This window comes from Trichosurus vulpecula, chromosome 4 (genome assembly GCF_011100635.1).
Source record: "Trichosurus vulpecula isolate mTriVul1 chromosome 4, mTriVul1.pri, whole genome shotgun sequence".
NCBI classification, from domain to species: Eukaryota; Metazoa; Chordata; class Mammalia; order Diprotodontia; family Phalangeridae; genus Trichosurus; species Trichosurus vulpecula.
Window position 1 is genome coordinate 182,792,646 of NC_050576.1, and position 20,704 is coordinate 182,813,349.

Consider the following 20,704-nt stretch of genomic DNA (forward strand, 5'->3'; position numbering starts at 1 on the left):
GGGGCAGCTGCTTCAGCCACAAGACGATCTGAGTGACTGGGTGAATAAGGCTGGTGGGCTAGGGTGGGGATGGAAGTCAGAGTAGTGTGGGGGGGGGCGGTCTGTTGGGGTATAAAGGTAGGTTTGTTTGTACTGGAAACGAGCCTCAGGATTGGCTATTGTGGGGTGCAACCTACCTTCCTACCCCCCCATTGGTTGCTCACACCCATTAGGTCCACCCAGCCCTCACTATGGAGACCATTAGCTAGAGGGACAAGGATTGTTTCTCTTTCTGGCAACCCAAGTCTTGAGGCTCTTCTCCACATCTACCCCACCAAGCACTCCTCCCCCCGCCACCGGGGCTGTTACCACCTGAGCGTGGCCTCGGGCAAGGTCACTTCATCTCTCTGGGCCTCAGTTTCCTCACTTGTGAAATGACCTTTGGACTAGGTAACCTCTTTCAAGATCATCAAGGATGTTATTTCAAATTTCCCCTTTTCCCCTTCTCCAGGATCTCCTCCCCGGCCCCGCCCTCTTCCCCGTCTCTAGCCCCACCCCTCTTCCCTTGGCTCCGCCTCCCCTCTTCTCTTTCTCTGCCCCTCCCCTCCCCTCCCTTCTCCTCGGTTTCCATCTGCCGGTCTAGAGGTGGCTGGCGCCTGCGCAGTTAGTTCTCAGGGACGAGCTATTTCTTCCGTGGCAAGAGCGGACAGGAGGACTATGGCGGAGGAGGTGAGAACGTGGAAGAGGTGGCGAGGAGGAGGTGGGGGAGGGGCCTCGGAAAAGGAAGCCCCCTCCCCCTCTCCGCAACAGCCCTGCTCACTCCAGCGCCGGCCTATCCTAAAACCTTATTGCCCCATGCTAGAACCCTCCGTAGCTCCCAGCAAAAGCTGCCGTAGAAATGCCTTCCTCCCCAGCCCCCTCTGTAACCCTTCGTAGCTCCCTGTAGATCATTCCCTGCAGTCCCTCTGCCCTATAGCGCCCTTCCTCCACGCCGCTCCTCCCTTACAGCGGCGGGTCATAGCCCCACCCCCACCTCCCCACAGCGCCCCTTGACAGCAGCCCCACGACCACTATGCACAGCGCCCCTTCTAGCAGTCCCATGATCCTCTCTCCACAGCGGCCCTTGCAGCAGCCCCACAACTTCCCTTCCTATAGCTTCTCTGTTATATAATCTCCCGTGACTCCCCTCTTTGGCATCTGCCTTACAGCGCCTTCTCTATACACTATATGTTTTAGCCCCATCACCACTCCCTGCAGGGCCCCTCCAGCATACCCATAAACAATCCCTTCTCCGGGGCCCCCCTGCTATATATAACCTTCCATAACACCCCCTTCCCCACAGCATCTGCGCTTCTAGCTTTCCTCCATACATAGTCTGCCGTAGCCCATAAGCCACTCCCCACAGATCCCTTCCTTAGCCCCCAAACTCCCCTGTATGGCGTCTGCCCTATAGAACATTTCTCCATACGGTACTCCTTAGATGTTTCCGCCCTAAAACCTTCCTCTCCACTCCAACAGATTCTTGCTTTATAAGCCTTCTCTAAAAGGCCACTAACACTCCACCCCCCAGTTCTTGTCAAGGTCTTTCCCTTGTATCCTCAGTTCCACTGCCACATTTTTGTTTCCAGTCGCCACGATTTTCTTCCTGGCACTAGAACCCTGTTAACAGGAGCTCAGTGCTTCATAGCCGAGAAAACTTAAGGGGCTAAACGACCTCTGAGCTACCGTCTAGCTCTAGGTCTGTGATTCTGAATGGGGCTGTTGGGTCTGGGTCTGGGTGGCGTGGGGCTTGTACCAGGGGCAGATAAAGGAACAAGTGAAGGACCTGATGAAGGCTACAGTTCTCATGCGGCACCCCCAGCACGTCCAGGAGATCATTCACTCCTTCAGGAAGGGAGGGCGCAACAAATTGCAGGTATGTCTGTGATGTCCCCCCTCTTTTCCCGGGTTGGGGGTAGTGGGAGGTTTCTGATGCCTTGGATCTATTACCCAGTGGAAGAAGAAAGAAAGAGAACAGTTTTTCTGCTACTTTGTTTTAAGTATCTTCATTTTGACCTTTCTTTTCTAAGAAAATAGATATCCCCAATGTTGGATAGGGTCCTAGGGGGATGAGAGCTTTCTGAATTATGTGCCACTACCACCCCCTCCCCAAAGAAAAGAATGTTATTGATGCTTCTGCTGAAAAACGAAAGCCTCTATCCGGCCTGATTTCCTCACTTGCAGCCCTCTTTTATAACAAAGGTATTGGCCACATGGGATAACTTGTTCTTCATTCAATACCTATAGTCCTCCGCCTTCCCACCAAGAGAAGAAAAGCAAACTTTGCCTTAAGAAAAATGAGACTTGTGACTTGCCTTTTCCATATGGAGAGAAAACAGCAGTACCTCACACCCCTGAAACTCACCTTGGTAGCTTTATGTCATGGGCATTTGATGAGATTGACCCAAACTGTACCTGAAATTGAAACCACTAAACTCCCTAATTGAGAGACTCTTCCTATTAGATTGGGACTGAGACTTCCTAGCAACTAGGTTCTGTGCTCCAAGGACATAGAACCAGTCCCTACCATTATGTGCCTACTTGAAGGTGGGGGCCTTATATCCTTTCTCTGTTGTTCCCTAATCCCCAGTGCCAGGCTTTGTATGGAGGTTGTACTTCTTAAATATTGTTTTGACTTTGAACAGAATCTTGAACTTTGATGTCATAATATGAAGGGAAGATGGACTGAGTTCAAGACCTAGATGTTTATCTTCCTGCCCTCCTCCACATTTTAGGTCATTTCTGACTTTGACATGACCCTGACTAGATTTGGATTTAATGGAAAGCGCTGCCCTACGTCTTACAGTAAGTCATGTATTGACCTGCATTGTGGTTTACTTTGCTGCTGATGGTTCCTAGAGGCGCAGGTAATGGAGTCTTTGTACTTTTTTCCCCCAGATATCCTAGATAACAGCAAGCTCATCAGTGAGGAATGTCAGAAAAAGGTGGGTTATCCTTAGCTCTGCCCTCAAGAGTATTGGTGTGCTAATTCAAATGCCTATGGGCCAAAAGAGGACCGAGTGGGGATAGGGAATGGATCCATGCTTTCCCAGGTATAAGGAGCTCCCAGGTGAGGAAATGTCCTCTACCAATGCTACTATCTTGGCAAGTTGAGTGGTTCTCAAACTTTTTTTTTCTTCAGGACCCCTTTACATTCTTAAAAATTATTGAGGATTCTCAAAGAGCTATTTATATGGGTTGTAGCTATTGACATTTACCATATTAGAAATGAAAACATCTTAGTTTTATTATGAAAATAGTTTTGATCTCATGATCCCCTGAAAAGATCTCAGGGACCCCCAGGGGTTTCCAGACCACATTATGAGAACCATTGGTCTAGAGCTCTTAAAGGTTAAGTGACTTGCCCAGGGTCACACAGCCAGTCTATGTCAGAGGCAGGACTTGAACCCAGGCCTTCCTGGCTCCAAAGTCAACTTTCTATCCACTATGCCAGGCTGCCTCTCTCAGAGTAAAGATTTTAACATATTAAGTTTCTTATTATTTTTATTGCTCAGGTAAAACTAGCCTTCACATCTGTTTAAATGGGATGTGTTCCTTCTGGTAATATTTTCATTTATTCTGCACACATTTATTAAAGGTGTATGATGGGCAAAAGCACCGAACTAGTGACAACTTTATTTCTGTACTGCTTTAAGATTTTTTTAAGGTGCCTTTTTCACTCTCTGGTGGGAGGCCTGCGAAGCATTATTATTTGCATTTCACCAATAAGGAATCTGAGGCACCCTGGGGTTAAGTGAGTTTGCTGAGGTTATCACTCAGCTGGTAAATGAGGGAACTGAGGTCTTCTGACTGCCAAAAGCAATTGTTTTTGCCAGCCTAAGCAGCTGCTTCTCTAACATGCTAGTTTTTTGGGGGGAGACAGCATAGTCTTCTGAAAATCCCATGGTAGGTGGGATAAATTCCCATTTGTAGAATGTGATCCGATGCACTGGCATCATAATAGCCGGCCCCACTAGGCAAGATCTTTGACTTGACCATGTGGTTCTTAATTACCCACACCTAATTCAACTTCTGTGCCAACTGTGGCTTTTGATTTCTAAGTAACTAAGATGTTTCTGATGATTATCTATTGATAGGCTTAGGTGAATTAAATAGCAGAATATTTCGCCTGAACGTGTTGGTCTTTTACATACCTGTTACATATCCATAATATTCATGATCATTCTTTATTATTTTTTTTTCATGGTCATTCTTTATTATTGCTTTTTTGAGTCTTCACGTAGCTCTTCCATTTACAGACCCAGGCTCTTGGTAGGTGGTGGTATTTTGGAGTGGCACTGGGAATTGGAAAAGCTGGGTTTCTAAACTACACTACACTGTGGTATAGAAGAGAAAGCCAGTGTTGTATAGTGAAAAGAATCCTGGGGGGGTGATCATACTAGTAATATCCAACACATGGGGTTGTTGAAGCAAATATACAGATTATTCTCACATTGGTTAAATCACTTAGTTATTGTGTAATTATCTGCAAAAAGGAGATAATTTCTCTGGTTTTTTAGTCTTGTTACCAACCCTTATCTCACCACCCCCACCCCCACCCCCACCTGCCCCCAGCTTTGAGAATGATGTAGGTACAAATAAGAGAGTAGTTTTGGAATCTTCAGAAGAAAGACATCAAAGGTGCTCACTTTGGCAACACATTTACTAAAACTGGAATGATACCGAGATTAGCATGGCGCCTGTGCAAGGGTGACATGCAAATTCATGAAGTTTTCCATATTGCTTGATTGAAAAGAATATATAATTTAGGGAAAAAAGAAAACATTAGAGAAAAATGAAGGTATTGTTGCTTGGCCTTCGTTGAATGTTAAATGTGGGTCTTGACAAGTTAGGTGTAGAACACATACATAATGTTAAAATACTCATGAATTTTCCTGTTTTTTCTTGTAATTTTAGAGAGGTTCCCCCCATCCCAACTATACCCCTTTTCCCTCCAGCTTACTATAGAGGATAGAAAGTTTTTCTCAGAGTCAGAAAAACCTGGGTTTAGGTACTGTCTCTGACACATAGATAAATTGCTTAATGTCCCAGTTCTCTAGGCACTCTTTATGACTGCGCAGCAGGTACTGATCACTTCAGGTCTCAGGAATTTCCTTTTGAGAGTTTCCTGTACCAATAAAATCACAGGTCCTCCCCCCACCAATTTTCCAGTTTATTTTTTTTGGAAGGGGGGAGGCAGGGTAATTGGGGTTAAGTGACTTGCCCAAGGTCACACAGGTAGTACTTGTGTCAAGTGTTTGAATTTGAACTCTGGTCCTCCTGACTCCAGGACCAGTGCTTTACTTACTGCGCCACCTAGCTGCCCTCCCCACCAATGTTCTACCTTAAAAAATGTTGGCCCCATAATGTAATCCTCACACTCATTTCAAGGAACATTCTGCCTTTGTTAGTGTGTAATATTTGGCATTTGGTTGTCCTAAATGGAACAGTCCATGTAATCTGGCACAATCATTTGAAATAACATGGATGTTGGGAATTCATTACTTTACTTAATTTTATTGGGTGTTCCTACTGGATCACTATGGAATTATTTATCTAAGCAACCACACTGGGTATTTAGAAGAAAATATCCCTTGATAGAGTAGGTAGAAAGGCTTTTCAGTTAATCCAGCTACCATGAATAGTCCCTGTAGAATTGGCTTAGTGATTAGATTAGTTGATGATAAAGGGATTTTATTTTATTTTTCATTTTTTGATAAAGGGATTTTATTTATCACTAGTACCTGATAACCCTTTATGCTGTTGGTCAGCACATTTTTAGCTAATGCCACCTTTTGAAGAGGTCCAAGGATTGATCAGATATGCACATAGATGAGCTTTTATTAGATTTGTAAATAGGAATCGGCCCTAAGGAATTAAGTATGACAGGCGTACCTGTAATGGAGGGAAAATCTAACTGGGAATGAGGAGAGTGTAAGGTATTACCAAATGACACCTCTACGAAGAATTTAGTAGAAATTACTCCAAATTAATCTTTGTTCATACTAATAACCTCTTATGTTAATTTGTAGGCTTTTTTGTTGTTGTGGTTAAAATTGTAAACTATACTGTTTGACCATTTCACTCCCTGGCTCAAAAAGCTTCTGGGGCTTCCCAATTGTTGCTAGGCTCAGAGAGACTCCCTTTTTTTTTTTTTTTTGACACTTAAAGCCTTTGTGGTATGCTTCTAATCTTCCTAGACAGATTTTACATCACTCTTCCCCAGACAAGCTAATCCTACATGCTTGCTGTTCTCCACACTCCCGATTCCATCTTTCATCTCTCTGTCTTTGCACAATCTGTCCTGCATATCTGGGGTACTTTTTTCATCATACTTAAACTCTTGGAATCTATAGACACCACTTCAGGAATCCCCTCCTCTTCCCAGTCAATGCTTTCCCCTCACTTAATTTTTTTTTGTATTTACTTTGCAAATATTTCACATTTACTTATTGGCGTACATGTTTCCTCCAAGTAGAATCTGTACTCCTTGGTCAGAGGCCTTTTTTTTGTTTTTGTCTTTGCATTCCTCAATATTTAAGGCAGTATATGACACATGGTACACTATTATTAAATACTTACTAAATTGTTGAATTTAATTGCGCTCTAATTCTTTTTCTCTCATCTTTGGTATTTCAGTTAAAGGATCTCCTTCACTATTATTACCCAATTGAGATTGATCCAAACAGGACAGTCAAAGAGAAGTACCCCCTTATGGTAGAATGGTAAGTAGTTGGAGATGAAGGATGCTTTTAAGGAAACAGGAAAAGTTATCTTAAGATATTATATTCCTAACGCTGGTAAGATGAGAACTTAACTGGATTTTTGGGATTTCAGCTGGAGTGGCTGCAGAGAGTTAATACAGTCATTAGAACTGTCATTCTGAAGGCTATTGCTAAGGTTTATTGCTAGATGTCCTAAGTGAGGACAGCAGGTTCTGTGAGATATGGGGAGATCTGTGAACCAGGGACATCTTAGTTTTATTTTTGCAATTCTATCACTGTACACCAAGGATTTTATTTCTCAAGTGAAGATGGGGCTCAAAAGAACTTTTGAAGTTTTGGTATTGAAAAGAAGAGGGACAAGGAGGAAGAAGTTTGACCTAAGCAGTTAAATTACATGTGTGACAGGTTTTAGAGATGATTATCCTCATGTACAGCCCATGTGGGGTCTTGCACTTTCATATACCTGCTGCTAGCTCATTTTCCTTATTCATTCTCATTCCTGGTTCTAATATATTCAGGGAATATGGTTTGTTTGATTTTTGGTAACAGATAAGCATAATTGAGCAAAACAGATCTACAAATTTGCCATGCCCAAAAATGTATTTCTCTTTATGCACCTTGAATCCACCATCCCTCTGTCAAGAGGTGGGTAGCATACTTCACGTTGGTTCTCTGGAGTTGTGGGGATCAAAGTTCTTAAGTCTTTCAAAGCCATCTTTACAGTTTGTTATCTTATAAATTGTTCTCTTGGTTCTGCTCACTTTATAAACTCAGTTCATATACTAGTCTTCCAGATTTCTCAAACTAATCTTTTGTCATTTCTTGTGACATGATCCATTCCATTAATATGACATAATTTGTTTAGCCATCCCTCTATTACTGGGCCCCTCCTTTATTTCCAGTTTTTTTTTCCCACAATAAAAAGAGTTGTTTTAAACATTTTTGTACATATGGACCATTTTCCTCTTTCTCTGATCTCTTTGGGGCATAAAAGAGGGGATATGTTTTGATATTTCAACAGTAATTATCAAAATCTCAACATCTCTCAGTAATCTATTAGTTCTGAGCTCCTCTCTTTTCCTGTAAGCATTTGCTTGTCTCTTTCTCCATATTAAACCTTGTAATCTCCTAGACCTAAGTAAACATTAATGTTACTGGCTATACTATTTAGTAACAGCATGAAGAAAAAAATAAGAAATATAAATAATTATTTATAGTATATTATATATGAGATTGATCATAGCCCAAGTCATCTTTTAACCAGCATTACAATTGCCACCTTTTCAATTCTAGAAACATAGCCCTACCATTCAGTTCTCTCCGGATACCAATTACAGTCTTTTCACAACAATACTTCTTTTCATGTGTTTTCACAAGATAAGGACTAGACTCAGGTTTCTCAGGAAGTTAGTTCTCCTAGTCCTTTTTCTTTATCTTTTCCATGGCCATCCCACTTAAAGGTCTCTCCAGAGAAACAGTTAAATCCTGGCTCCTCATAGTTAAACTGTAACTATCTAAAATTCCATTGCCTTTTAAAGATATAGCAGCAGTATCAGATGTCTTTGTGGAAGAAGCTATTCAGGTTGGTGTTATGTTTCTCCCCTAGGCTAAAAATTTTCAGTTCCTGTAAAACATTTGGGGGACATCAAATCCAAATTTATATTATATACAACATACATATGATGAAAAGTACCACTTGACAGGCTGCTTCAAATAGGGAGAAAAAGCAATACAATACTAGCAGTAGTAATAGGAAAATATGATAATATATGCTTAACACTGCATATGTACAGCAAAAAAGTACAAAGCAACATTATGTATAATTCAACAATAAATTACAGCTACTGGATGAGTAACCACTTAATTTGTTTCTCTTCCAATGTTACAAGTGAGCCTGTTTATAGGTTGCTTGGTTCTTATTTTGTGGCCTTTCTACATCTGTACTTGGTTGAGGGTATAACTATCAGTTTTTCTAAGCTCTATGATTGTTCCTTTACTCCACTGCTGAAGTTCTAGGCAACCTTTACTGCTTCTGGGTTCATCCCTCTCTTGTTATCTGAACTAAGGTCTTCCTTGGTCCTTGAAACAGTTATTGCTTTCCTTTATGTGTGGTCTACTTTATTCAAAGCAATACCTTCTTCCGGATCTCTCTGTGATTACTGAGAAAGTAAGCTGGGCTTCACTACTTCTTGGGCTGCTGTTGCAGTATAGCAGTTTCTTTTTTGACAAGTTTTTTTTTTTTTTTTTGAAGCAATTGGGATAAAGGGCTTGCCCAGAGTCACACAGCTAGTAAGTGTTTAAGGCTGGATTTGAATTCAGGTCCTCCTCATTCCAGGGCTGGAGCTCTTGTTTTGTTTTTTAATCAAGCTAGTGGCTTATTTCAGTATTTTTGTATCTAACATATGAGTATCTTGATTTCTTGTAGCGTCTTCCCCATTATATTTGTAAACTTATGCCTTTGTTGTACCTTACTGTCCAACTTTGTCTTCAGCCAAGATACCCCATATTTAAGTTTTTCTATTTGGTTATCAAGTCTTTCCAGTATTTTCTGAACACCAAAAGTTTGCCAGCAAAAATTTTATTTTAGTTCTTGATAATAAACTCTGACCTCATTGCATCATTCATTTTTTTTCCCTCAGTATTTGTTCCCTGGGCATCAGCTTCCTCCAAACCACTTACTCCATGTTTATAGAAAATGATTTTGCTTCTATGAGGCAGTGCGGTGTAATGGATTGAGAGCTGTCCTCAAAACTGGGAAGACCTAGGTTGAAATCCCACCTCTTGACCCCTCTGCATCCTGGCTTTATTACCTTTGGCAAGTCATCTGATTTCTCAGTGCTAGAGACCAGAGGTGTCAAACATGAGGATGGGCAGCATGTGGTCTGCAATACTCCCAAGTGCTCCTGAACCAGATGAAAAGGTAATTGGGAAATATTTTAACAGAAAAAAAAATACAGTAAAGTACAGGTAACATTGCATTTTAACACTAAGTCAATATGCAGCCCTCAGGGATCCTTATGTACCATAAAGTGGTCTCTATGTCTATTTAAAACTCTAGACCACTTGCCAAGACTAGAAGTTGCAGGGAAGGGGCTGACTTGCATTGGTAGAGACAGTTTCCTATCCTAGGAATTTCCTTTACCATTGAAATCACAGGTCCATTCCCTCTCCCTGTATGATGATTGAATATTGTTTTGTTTTGTTTTGGTTTAAACTTTATTTCTTAAATTCTGAACTTCACAAATACTAAATAAGATGAGTATTTCCACATATAAAGAAAAACAGAGAGGATTACCTATGAAGCTACAAATCTGCATCATCCATAGCTTGCATCTCTCTCCAACTCTGCAACAAATTCGACATGTTATTTTGTTTTTTATGTTAAATTTCATTTTTTAAAAATTATTGAGCAGTAATTTTTTTCTTCCACTTCACCTTCCCCCTTCCCACTGGGAAAAAGAGAAGAAAAAAATGCTTGTAACATATTCATGGTCAAGCAAAACAAATTCCTCTATTGTCCATGTTCAAAAATTTGTGTCTCATTCTTCACCATCAATCCTCTGGAATCATGTCAACATGTTATTTTCAGAATTGTTCTATTTGTCCTATTGACATTCCTTCTTTTCTTTTCAGTACATTTTTAAAACATGCTCTGAAAACCCTCTTTTCTTACTCTTCTTCTAAAAAAATTTTTATAACTGTATTGCATCCCCTCTCCTTACCTGAATTGAAATAAAGAAAAACAAATCTTTTATATCAAATACGTACAGTCAGACAAAACAAGTCCCCACATTGAAAGGGATCCATATGTACAAAAATATTTATAGCAGCTCTTTTTGTGGCGGCAAAGAATTGGAAATCAAGGGGATGCCCATAAGTTGGGGAATGGCTAAATAATTTGTGGTATATGAATGTAATGGAATACTATTGTGCTGTAAGAAATGAGGAGCAGATGGACTTCATAATAACCTGGAAAGACTTATGTGATCTGACGCTGAGTGAGGAGAGCAGAACCAGGAGATTATTATACCCGGTTACAGACACACACGGTATCTCTGATCACTAACTTTGATAGACTTGGCTATTCTCAGCAATACAAGATTCAAAGACAGCTTCAAAAGAGTCATGATGGAAAAAGGATTGAGGCGCACTATTTGCCCTCTTTTTTTTCCCTTCTTTTTTGGTTTCGTTTCTTCTTTCTCGTGATTCATTCCACTGGTTATAATTCCTCATTACAACTGTACTATTATGTAAATAAGTTCAATGTGAAGATATATGTAGAACCTATATCAGATTACATGCCATCTCTGGGGGAAGGGGAGAGGAGAAAGAGGGGGAGAAAATTTGGAACTCAAAAACTTGTGTAACTGAGTGTTGTAAACTGAAAATAAAAAATAAGTTAAAAAAAATCCACAAATCCCCACATTGACAAAAATCTGAAAATTTTTCTCTGCACCTTGAGTTGGTCACCCCTCTTTTATGAGGTGGATAGTGTATTTATCATCACTGGTCTTCTACATGTTGTTGGCCATTGCATTAATCTTTTTTTAAAATTAATTAATTTATTTATTTTTAGTTTACAACATTCAGTTCCACAAGCTTTTGAGTTCTAAATTTTCTTCCCCTCTCTCCCTTTCCCACTCCCCAAGACGGCATGCAATCTGATATAGGCTTTATATATACATTCATATTAAACATATTTTCACATTAGTCATGTTGTAAAGAAGAATTATAACCAATGGGATGAACCATGAGAAAGAAGAAACAAAATAAAACAAAACAAAAAAGAGAGAAAACAAATTGAATGCTTCAATCTGCTTTCAGACTCCATAATTTTTTCTCTGGGTGTGGACAGCATTTTCCATCATGAGTCTTTTGGAGTTGTCTTAGATCCTTGCATTGCTGAGAAGAGGCAAGTCCATCAGACTTAGTCATTGTACAATGTGGCTGTAGCTGTCTACGATGTTCTCCTGGTTCTGCTCCCCTTACTTGGCATCAGTTTGTGTAAGTCTTTCCAGGTTTTTCTGAAGTCCACTTGCTCATCATTTCTTATAGCACAATAGTGTTCTATTACATTTATATACCCCAACTTGTTCAGCCATTCCCCAATTGATGGGCACTCCCTCAATTTCCAATTCTTGGCCACCACAAAAAGAGCTGCTATAAATATTTTTGTACATGTGAGTCCTTTTCCCATTTGTATGATCTCTTTGGGTTACAGCCCTGGGAGTGGTATTGCTGGGGCAAAGGATATGCACATTTTTATAGCCCTTCAGTTCCAAATTGCTCTCTAGAATGGTTGGATCAGTTCACAACCCACCAATAATGCATTAATGTTCCAATGTTCCCACATCTTCTCCACACTTATAAATTTTCCTGTTTTGTCATGTTAACCAATCTGAAAGGTGTGATGTGGTACCTGAGTTGTTTTGATTTACATTTCTCTAGTCAATAGTGATTTAGAGCATTTTTTCATGTGACTATAGATTTCTTTAATTTCTTCCTCTGAAAACTGCCTGTTCATATCCTTTGAGCATTTATCAATTGGGGAATGACTTGTATTCTTATAAATTTGACTCAGTTCTCTATATATTTTAGAAATGAGGCCTTTATCAGAGACACTGGCTATAAAAAGTCTTTCCCAGTTTTCTGCTTCCCTCCTAATCTTGGTTGCGTTGGCTTTATTTGTACAAAAACTTTTCAATTTAACATAGCATTTATCTTGTATAGCAAAGTGGTGGGGTTATCATATCAATTGTTAGCATCTAACTGATGATAAATAAGGTCATTCTTAACTGTTTTGGGGGACTCCAGAACAATCTTCATCTCTGGCTCCATCTTCATTTCCAGTCCTGATGCTTTGGAATTCAGCTTCTTGCACTCCCAATTCTCCATTCCGCTTTTGAATACATTTATCATTCGTTTATCTGTGCCACAGTTATAGAAAATGATTTCATTTCTTTATTTTATAATGTGTTAATGGTGATTTTGCAATCTTGTCTTAACAACCAAGATGATGATGTGTCCAGTTCCATTTTCCATCAGATTTTTTGTAAACTTTGGTGTCAGTGTGATTCCCTTGCCATTCTTCTTTATCCCATACATAAAAGGATGCTTTGGACTTCCTTCAAATTTCTGCCAAAATCTCACTTTTAATAAACCACTAATGCTAAGCTAATCTTTAAACATGCAACATAAATTGTAAAAAGCAATGAAGTAGTAATTTATAATTAATATCTAGCAAATAAAACAGGTAAATGAAAGTCATTAATTATCAGTGGCGCTGCTGGGCATTTTGCATTTGTGAATTTTAAATTATAGTCAGCTTATAATGAGAGAAAATACATATGTAAAAGAAAAAAATTGAAATTCCCAGATACAAATTCCCACATATGGTAGAAGTTTTAGGGTCTATTCCATTCTTATACATAGCCTAAGTAGTGTGAGATCTTCATCTGCTACTAGATTTTTCCTTATTCTTTATCAATTTGGCTTCTAGGTAATCAGTCATATATTGATATTTCTACATTATTAAAATTGCTTTAGTCTTAAATAAGTAACATTTATTTCATAAGAAACTTCTCTTCCCATAAGGGTTTGCTCATTTCTTTCTCTATATCAAACTCCTTAATCTTCTAGGCTTAAATAAACCTCTAGGTCACTGGCTTTATTTATTAACGGTCTAACAAACAATAAGACAAAGGCAATAGTTGTTTATGTCATATGAGCTGTGAGACTGATCATGGCTAAAGTCATCTTTAACAATAAAACTGCTGACTTCTCAATTCTGGAAATATAGTCCCACCATTCAGTTTTCTCAAGATACTAATTGAAGTTTTTCTTATGAAGTCTCTCCATTTTTCTTCGCAAAATAAGAGTATAACTCATTTCTCTCAGTAAGTAAGTTCTTGTAGTCCTTTTCTTCCTGTGCTTTCTTCTGCTATTATAGCATGGCAATAAACTTTGTCTCTTCATGGACTACTAATAGAATGATAATTAAACTACAGTTGCTCAAAATTCCATCGCTCCTGATGACACAGTAGCAATATATAAAATTTCTATGGAAGAGAATATTGAAGCTGGTTTTAAACCTAGTTTTAATGTCACTGCTTTCTCCTTTTTGAGGGATAATCAGAGCCCGGAAGAAAGTGGCACTTTGCAAAAGTAGGATGTCCATTGGAGGCAGTTGTGTGATGAATCAGGAGAAAGAACATCTCCACCTATTTAAGTGATTTGAAGATGTTGGTGTCTTGGGGGGGACATCTTTTTCTAGGTGGACTAAAGCCCACAGTCTCCTGTGTCAACAGAAGATTCAGAAGTACCAGATAACCCAGATTGTTAGAGATTCAGATGCAATGCTCAGGTATGTTAATTTCTTATCCTGGAGGTGGCATTTATGCCAGCTTGCTGCTAATTGTAAGATGAATTTCATCAAGAGGTATTGAGGAATAAGGTGGAAGAGTGGCTTTTATTATTGTTGAAAATTAAGAGTTTGGAGTCAAGAAGGATATAACAATATGTAGAATTAAGGTTAAAAATATGTGATTTTATTCTGCAGGTATCGAATGCTGTAGAGTCAAAAGCCCTGAGTTCAGATATTAGCTTTATTACTTACTAATTTTTAATTACTATTTACTATTACTAAATCACATGTCCTCTCTGAACCTGTTTCCTTTATGTAAGATGGCTATCTATCAGTAAGGCAGTAAGCACTACTTAAGTGCCTACTAGACACAGCGGATAGGGCAATGGCCTGGAGTCAAGAAGACCTAAATTAAAATCTGGCCTCAGACATTTATTAGCTGTGTGACCCTGGGCAGGTCACTTTAGCTTCTGTATGCCTCAGTTTTCTTAACTGTTAATAATAGCACCTTATGTGAGAATCAAATGAGATATTTTGTAAAGTGCTTAGTACAGTGCCTGGCACACAGTTGACTCTTAATAAATGCTCGTTTCCTTTCTTCCTACTATGTGACAAAAAACAAATATAGAAATACAAAAGTAAGATATTCCCTCATCTTAAAGAACTTAAATTCTACTGGAGATATGAATGCTTTTTTTTAGCTACTACACAAAATGATTGCAAGGATAATATAGGGATAGTATAGTATTTAGTTAATAGTTAGTCAAGCATTTATTAAGTGCCTACTATGTTCCAGCGACTGTGTTAAACATTGGGGATACAAAGAAAGGCAAAAGATAGCCCCTGCCCTCAAGGAGATCACTATTTACTAACCAGCAAACAAATATGTACAAACAAGTGATGTATAGGATAAATAGGAAATAATTAATGGAAGGCATTGGAATTAATAGGGATCAGGAAAGGTTTCCTGTCAAAGGTGGGATTTTAGTTAGGACTTGGAGGAAGGCAGGAAGCAGAGCTAACATATTCCAGGCATGGGGGCCAGCCAGAGAAAATGCTTATAGGTACTTTCTAGAAATTATTAGCTGATTGTACATATAGTACAAATTCTAACTGGGTTTCTCTATCCATCTCATATCAAATATCCCAAATCCTGTGTCAGCTTTTTGGAAGATATTTTAAGTTACCCTTTGTAGCTTCTTTATGTCATTGAGATCATAATCATGTATCCAGCTCTTGAGAATTGGTGTTGGTATTTCAGGTACTCTTATTACCACTGTGATCTCTTCTAGTATATAGAGGAAGAAGTGAATGTGGTCCATGCCTTCAAAGAATGTGTAGTTTTTGCACTTGTATGTTGTTGTTCAGCCCTTTTCAGTCATGTCCAACTCTTTGTGACCCCATTTGAGGGTTTTCGTGGCATAGATATTGGAGTAGTTTGCTATTTCCTTCACCAGCTCATTTGACACGAGGAAACTGAGACAGACAGGGTTAAGTGACTTGCCTAAGGTCACACAGCTAGTAAAGTGTTTGAGACAAGATTTGAACTCACAAAGATGACTCTTCCGAACTCCAGGCCCACTACTCTATACACTGTACCACTTAGCTGCTCCTGCACATGCATAATGTGTATAAAAATGCTTGCCTTCCCAAAGGGGGAGGGGAGAAGGGAAGGGAGTTAGGGAGGAAATTTGCAAAATTATGAAAAATCATAGAAATCGAATGTTAAAAATTATTTTGTGTGTAATTGAGAAATAAAATAAAAACATTCCTCAAAAAAAGAGTGTATAGTCTCATTGAGGAGACAGGGCACACACATAAAATATGTGATTGCTTCTTTAGAAACTAACTTGATAAAAGTGTTGAGGAGACATAGAGTACAAACAGAGTGGTCATTTGGGTGAAATAATTGGGAAGAGTATTTTGGTCAAAGATATGTACCTGCATCCAGTAGTTATGAATTTGTTTCTTGTGATCACTTTGGGAGAATAATTTATCCCTTTACAGGGAGGGGTTTGAGACATTTTTCAACACACTCTACCGAGGCAATATTCCCCTTCTCATCTTTTCTGCTGGTATTGGAGACATTTTGGAAGAGATTATCAGGCAGATGAATGTTTTCCACCCCAACATCCATGTTGTGTCCAATTACATGGACTTTGATGAAAGTGTGAGTTGTGTTTGTTATGCTATGGGGGGTACCTATACTTCAGTTAGTACATTTTTGGACAGTGGGAGAATGGATAAAGTTCTTTGGGGAGGGAGGGGAGGAAAGCATGCTATTTCACCTTGACTCCCTCAAAGACAGGTTGATTTAGAGGCCCCCTATCTTTAGTCCTTGATCAACCCCAGCTCAGTCTCAGCTAACCAGTCTTCGGATTATCCAGGCTCCTGAATTCTTTTTGGCAGTTTCACCTCCACCAGAGGATTTCCAGGGCCTCAGAAGAGGAAGATAAGTTGTAGTCCATTTTGTTACTTGTTCATATTCTGGGTTAGGCAATGTGCCTTTAAACTGAGATGATGCTAGCATGTGCATTTTGAGTTCTTTTTCTTTTCCTTTTTTGTCCAAATAGGAAATTTTTATTTCGAAAATTAGTTGGTTGAAGCTTCTTGGCTTAAAAAAACAACAAAACTATATGTTCTGTAGCTTAGTGAGATTTGCTATGCTCTTTAGAATATTAGAAAAAACCCTAGAACACGACCAAACCATTTCTAAAGGAAGGGGTTACAGATATATAATCTTCACTTGTCATGGTGTTAATTTTTCTTCCTTTCCAGGCATTTTGTTATTTTCACAAATTAACGTTACACTTTGAAAAATGCCATCAGTGCCAGAGAAGTCAAAACTCAGTCATGTATATCCAAGTGTTGTTGGAGGGGACCTAATTTTAAATTGCTAATGATTCTGTCCCTTTTCCAAAGCCTAAGGGTTTGGGGGTTTGGCTTTTTTTTTAATTGTCGATCTTCTTTCCTTCATGTTGCTCAGCTTCTTAGGCACTATTAACGTAGATTCTCATCCATTTTCTTTGAGTTATTTCTGGGAGTTGGTTGCATTGAACATTTGAGATCACCATAGTAAATATAATGAGATTACCTTGCTTGCCTCCTCTTAGCAAAGAGAGCTGGCATACTTCTTCAAAATGGCAAGCTGGGATTAGGTGCATAACCTGTGGCTAATGGAATAGAGTGAGGCTAACCATTAACTTTGGCTCCATTAACCCTTGGCTTTACCAAAGTTGGTAGTAAGGATATTCAAATCAGTAACCAGTTATAAATCTTTGGAATGTGGTTTTTTTTCTTAACTTCCTTCCGTAATCATGGAAAACTGAGAAATGTCTTTTTTGGATTCATAGTTAGCCTGCCTCTTCCTTTGGTTGCTCAGGGCTACCTGCAGGGTTTCAAGGGCAATCTCATCCATACATATAACAAAAATAGTTCAGTCCTGGAGGACTCAAAGTACTTTGAACAGCTCCAAGCTAAGACCAACATTCTCCTGCTGGGTGACTCCATGGGGGACCTGACTATGGCTGATGGGGTGTCCAGTGTGGGAAACATCCTGAAGATTGGCTTCCTGAATGACAAGGTAGGTGAGGAGAGGACTAAGTAATTCCCTTATTCTCTGTTTCTGTCCCACACATTTGTAAAATTACCTGTCTCACAGGACTGTTGTCAAGAAAGCAGGATGTAAGTTGCAAAGTGTTATTTAGATGTGATCTACTATAAGGTAGTTGATATAGAGATCTCAGGAACCAGGATGTAGGTCTGTAACCTACAGTATCAAGGAACAAGAAAATACTGGAGATAAGTTTGGCTGAAAACAATCTGGGTGTCCTAAACCATAAACTAGACGTGTGTCGGTCATTGTGTCCTACAACTGAAAAGGATGTTCTGCCAACAGACTCAGAGCCTCATGAAAACAGGAGTCTGAGATTCTTCCTCAGAATTTTCTATATTGAAGTCTGTTAAAGAAAAAATGAAATGTTAGAGCAACCTTGCGCAACATTTGGCCGCTCACCTACTGCTTCAACATCCACCAGGATTCAGTGTTATTGAATGATTTGGGGTTTGAGAGAATGCTCTCCAGATTTGTGTCAAAAAGCAGCTTCCCAGGTAATGGCTGTTTTCAGATATTTAAAGAACTTGTTCTGTGTTGCTTCAGACGGAACAACTAGGGACTATTGGATGGAAGTTGCAAGGAAGTATATTTTGGTTCAGTTTGAGGAAGAGCTTTCTACCCATAAGGGCTGTCAAACAATGGAATGGGCCTCCTCAGAAAGTAGTGAGCTCTCCATCACTGGGCATTTTTAAGTAAAGGATGATTGACCATATATGTTAAGTCTGTTGTTGAAGGGATTTCTGAGTTGGGAGGGGAACTGGAAGTAGGTGACTTCTAAGGTCCTTCCAGTTCTTTGAGATTCTATGAAAACCCCATTCAGATAAAATGGACTTGGCTAAAGATGGATGTGATTAGGATTGCAGCTGCTGCTGCCTTTTTCCCAAAGGACTGGGTCCCTGTAACATGGAACTCTCAGCCTTATTCTTTGGGCTCTTGGGTAGGAGTTGATGTACCAGGCAGGTTGTTGGTACTGCCAACACTGGCCCTTTGAAAGGAAGTGGGAGAAAAGATGGGTGGGAGGCCTGGGGAAACCTTAATTTATCTCTTCCCTGTCCTCCTCCTCAGGTAGAGGAACAAAGAGAGCGATATCTGGATTCCTATGACATTGTGTTGGAGAAGGATGAGACCCTGGATGTGGTCAATGGGATCCTAACCCACATCTTGTGTGAGCAGGACCAGGTGGAAATGCAAGAATCTTGATTACAGTTGAAGACTCTCAAATGCTCCGAGCTGGCTCTTCAAAGACTTTTTATCCCTCTGTATACATAAAAAACTCTTGGTTTCTAAGAGCCACTCAACCCCAGGTACTTCCCTCCTCCCCTCCTGTGACCTATTGCTGTTTTTACCAAAAACTTTTGGTAATTGGCCCTGTCCAGTGCTGCCCAACTTGTTAAAAAGAAACCTGGCCAGCATGTCCACCTGGCTGAGAAAGCAGTACATCAGCTCAGATGATTTAGGAGAGAAGTGGAGATGAGCTGAATTGGATGCCGCTCTCTCCTCATCTACTTGCCCTCCCCATCCACCTACCTTCGCCCCTTCCCCCCTCCACCCCCAAGCACCCACACAATGTAAAGACCTGCACTGAACAAATGCTTTGAGGCATGACTGAAGGCGTGTCCTCACTGGCAGTTCGCTGGCGTTGGGAGGTGTGGGTATTAGAATGTGTTGACTGGATGTCTGGTGACCTGAGTTTTGAGTCCCTGACCTGCCACCAGTTAGCTCTGTAACCACAGACAAGTCACTTAACCTTCCTTGGTCTCATTGTCCTTTTTAAAATGAAAAGTTTGGAATAGATGATTCTTCATGCTTCTAAAATGCTGTGATTCTATTGCATTCTAAAACTGAATGTTGGACTTGAACTTGTCTGAAATCCGAGACAGTTATACAGCTATACCTGTAGCCTACTTGGTTTATCACAGAATGGGGATTTTCTGCTTTATAGATTTCCTTAAGTAACCTTGGGGCCTGCTCTCCCTTCCTTTCCTCTTTAGAAAGTCTTAGCCACTGACAGAACCAAACATTGGGTGGAAAAGAGGGAGGGAGGGAGCAGTTAGGTGAGGAGCTAGGGAGCAGTGACCATGTCTGCATTTTAATGTCAAATAAATGATTTTTGGATTCTGTTTTGTGTTTTCTAATTCTAACCTTTTCTTCCTTCTGCATCTCGGATACTCATGAGTTGGCTATTTTCTATCATAGGGCAGCCTGACAAAGAAAGATAATAAAAGTATATGGATCCACCTTCTCTTAAAGAAATCCATTCCGGGGCAGCTAGGTGGCACAGTGAGTAGAGCACTGGCCCTGGAGTTAGGAGGACCTGAGTTCAAATCTGGCCTCAGACACTTGACACACTTACTGGCTGTGTGACCTTGGGCAAGTCACTTAACCCCAATTGCCCAGCCTTCCCCCCTCCAAAAAAATAATAAAAATTATATATATATAAAAAGAAATACATTCCTCTTTGATTCTCTGGTGACCCCAGGTACTGGTCATTATTTGTAAGGCTGTCTATAGCAGCATCTCTATCCAGCCTAGGGTTGAGCTGTTCTGATGGGAGCAAGATTGCAAATTCACCTAAATTGCCATATCTAGCTGGCCCCTGACCATGTTGCACATCCCATTCATCCATCTACTTGCCCGTGCCTGGCATCTAGATATCTTCCTTTCCATGTGACCTTCCTTCTCTTCCCAGCTTGCTTTCTCTTGCTCCTGGAATGGTCATCAAATGAACGTCACCACTGCTTCTAGAAATAGTGTGCCAAATGTCACCTGTGGCTTCACTTACCATCTCAATGATTCTCCAGATCCAAACTCCTTTCCCTGGCCACCATCCCCCAATATGTGTTCTCTTTCCCATTAGAATGTAAACTCCCTGAAGGCAGAGATTATTTTGTATTTATGTCTCCAGTGCCTGGAATATAGGTGCTAATAAATTACTCATTCATCTGTTTTATAAACCTCAAGATGGCTCAGTATCCTGTCAGA

At 40.0% G+C, this 20,704-nt stretch overlaps 1 protein-coding gene and 1 non-coding gene across 4 annotated transcripts; both read left to right on the plus strand.

Moving 5' to 3' along the window:
• Positions 1-627: 627 nt before the first annotated feature.
• On the plus strand, positions 628-19,842 carry NT5C3B (5'-nucleotidase, cytosolic IIIB). 3 transcript variants are annotated; one of them, XR_005010154.1, is made up of 10 exons: positions 628-708; positions 1,778-1,894; positions 2,754-2,823; positions 2,917-2,963; positions 6,658-6,743; positions 14,017-14,106; positions 16,114-16,276; positions 17,489-17,689; positions 18,005-18,216; positions 18,788-18,814. XR_005010154.1 is itself a non-coding variant. In XM_036754003.1 (10 exons), exons 1-10 carry the CDS (start codon positions 697-699, stop codon positions 18,823-18,825), a joined length of 897 nt encoding a protein of 298 aa, XP_036609898.1. In that variant the 5' UTR covers positions 628-696; the 3' UTR covers positions 18,826-18,910. The 3 variants fall into 3 exon arrangements, 2 of the variants coding, with proteins under 2 accessions (XP_036609898.1, XP_036609897.1); XM_036754003.1 differs by having other exon boundaries at positions 18,144-18,216; positions 18,788-18,910; XM_036754002.1 differs by lacking the exon at positions 18,005-18,216 and having other exon boundaries at positions 18,788-19,842.
• LOC118849280 lies at positions 4,660-4,763 on the plus strand. Its single transcript, XR_005010329.1, has one exon. It is a non-coding gene; the product is annotated as a U6 spliceosomal RNA (small nuclear RNA).
• Positions 19,843-20,704: the final 862 nt, after the last annotated feature.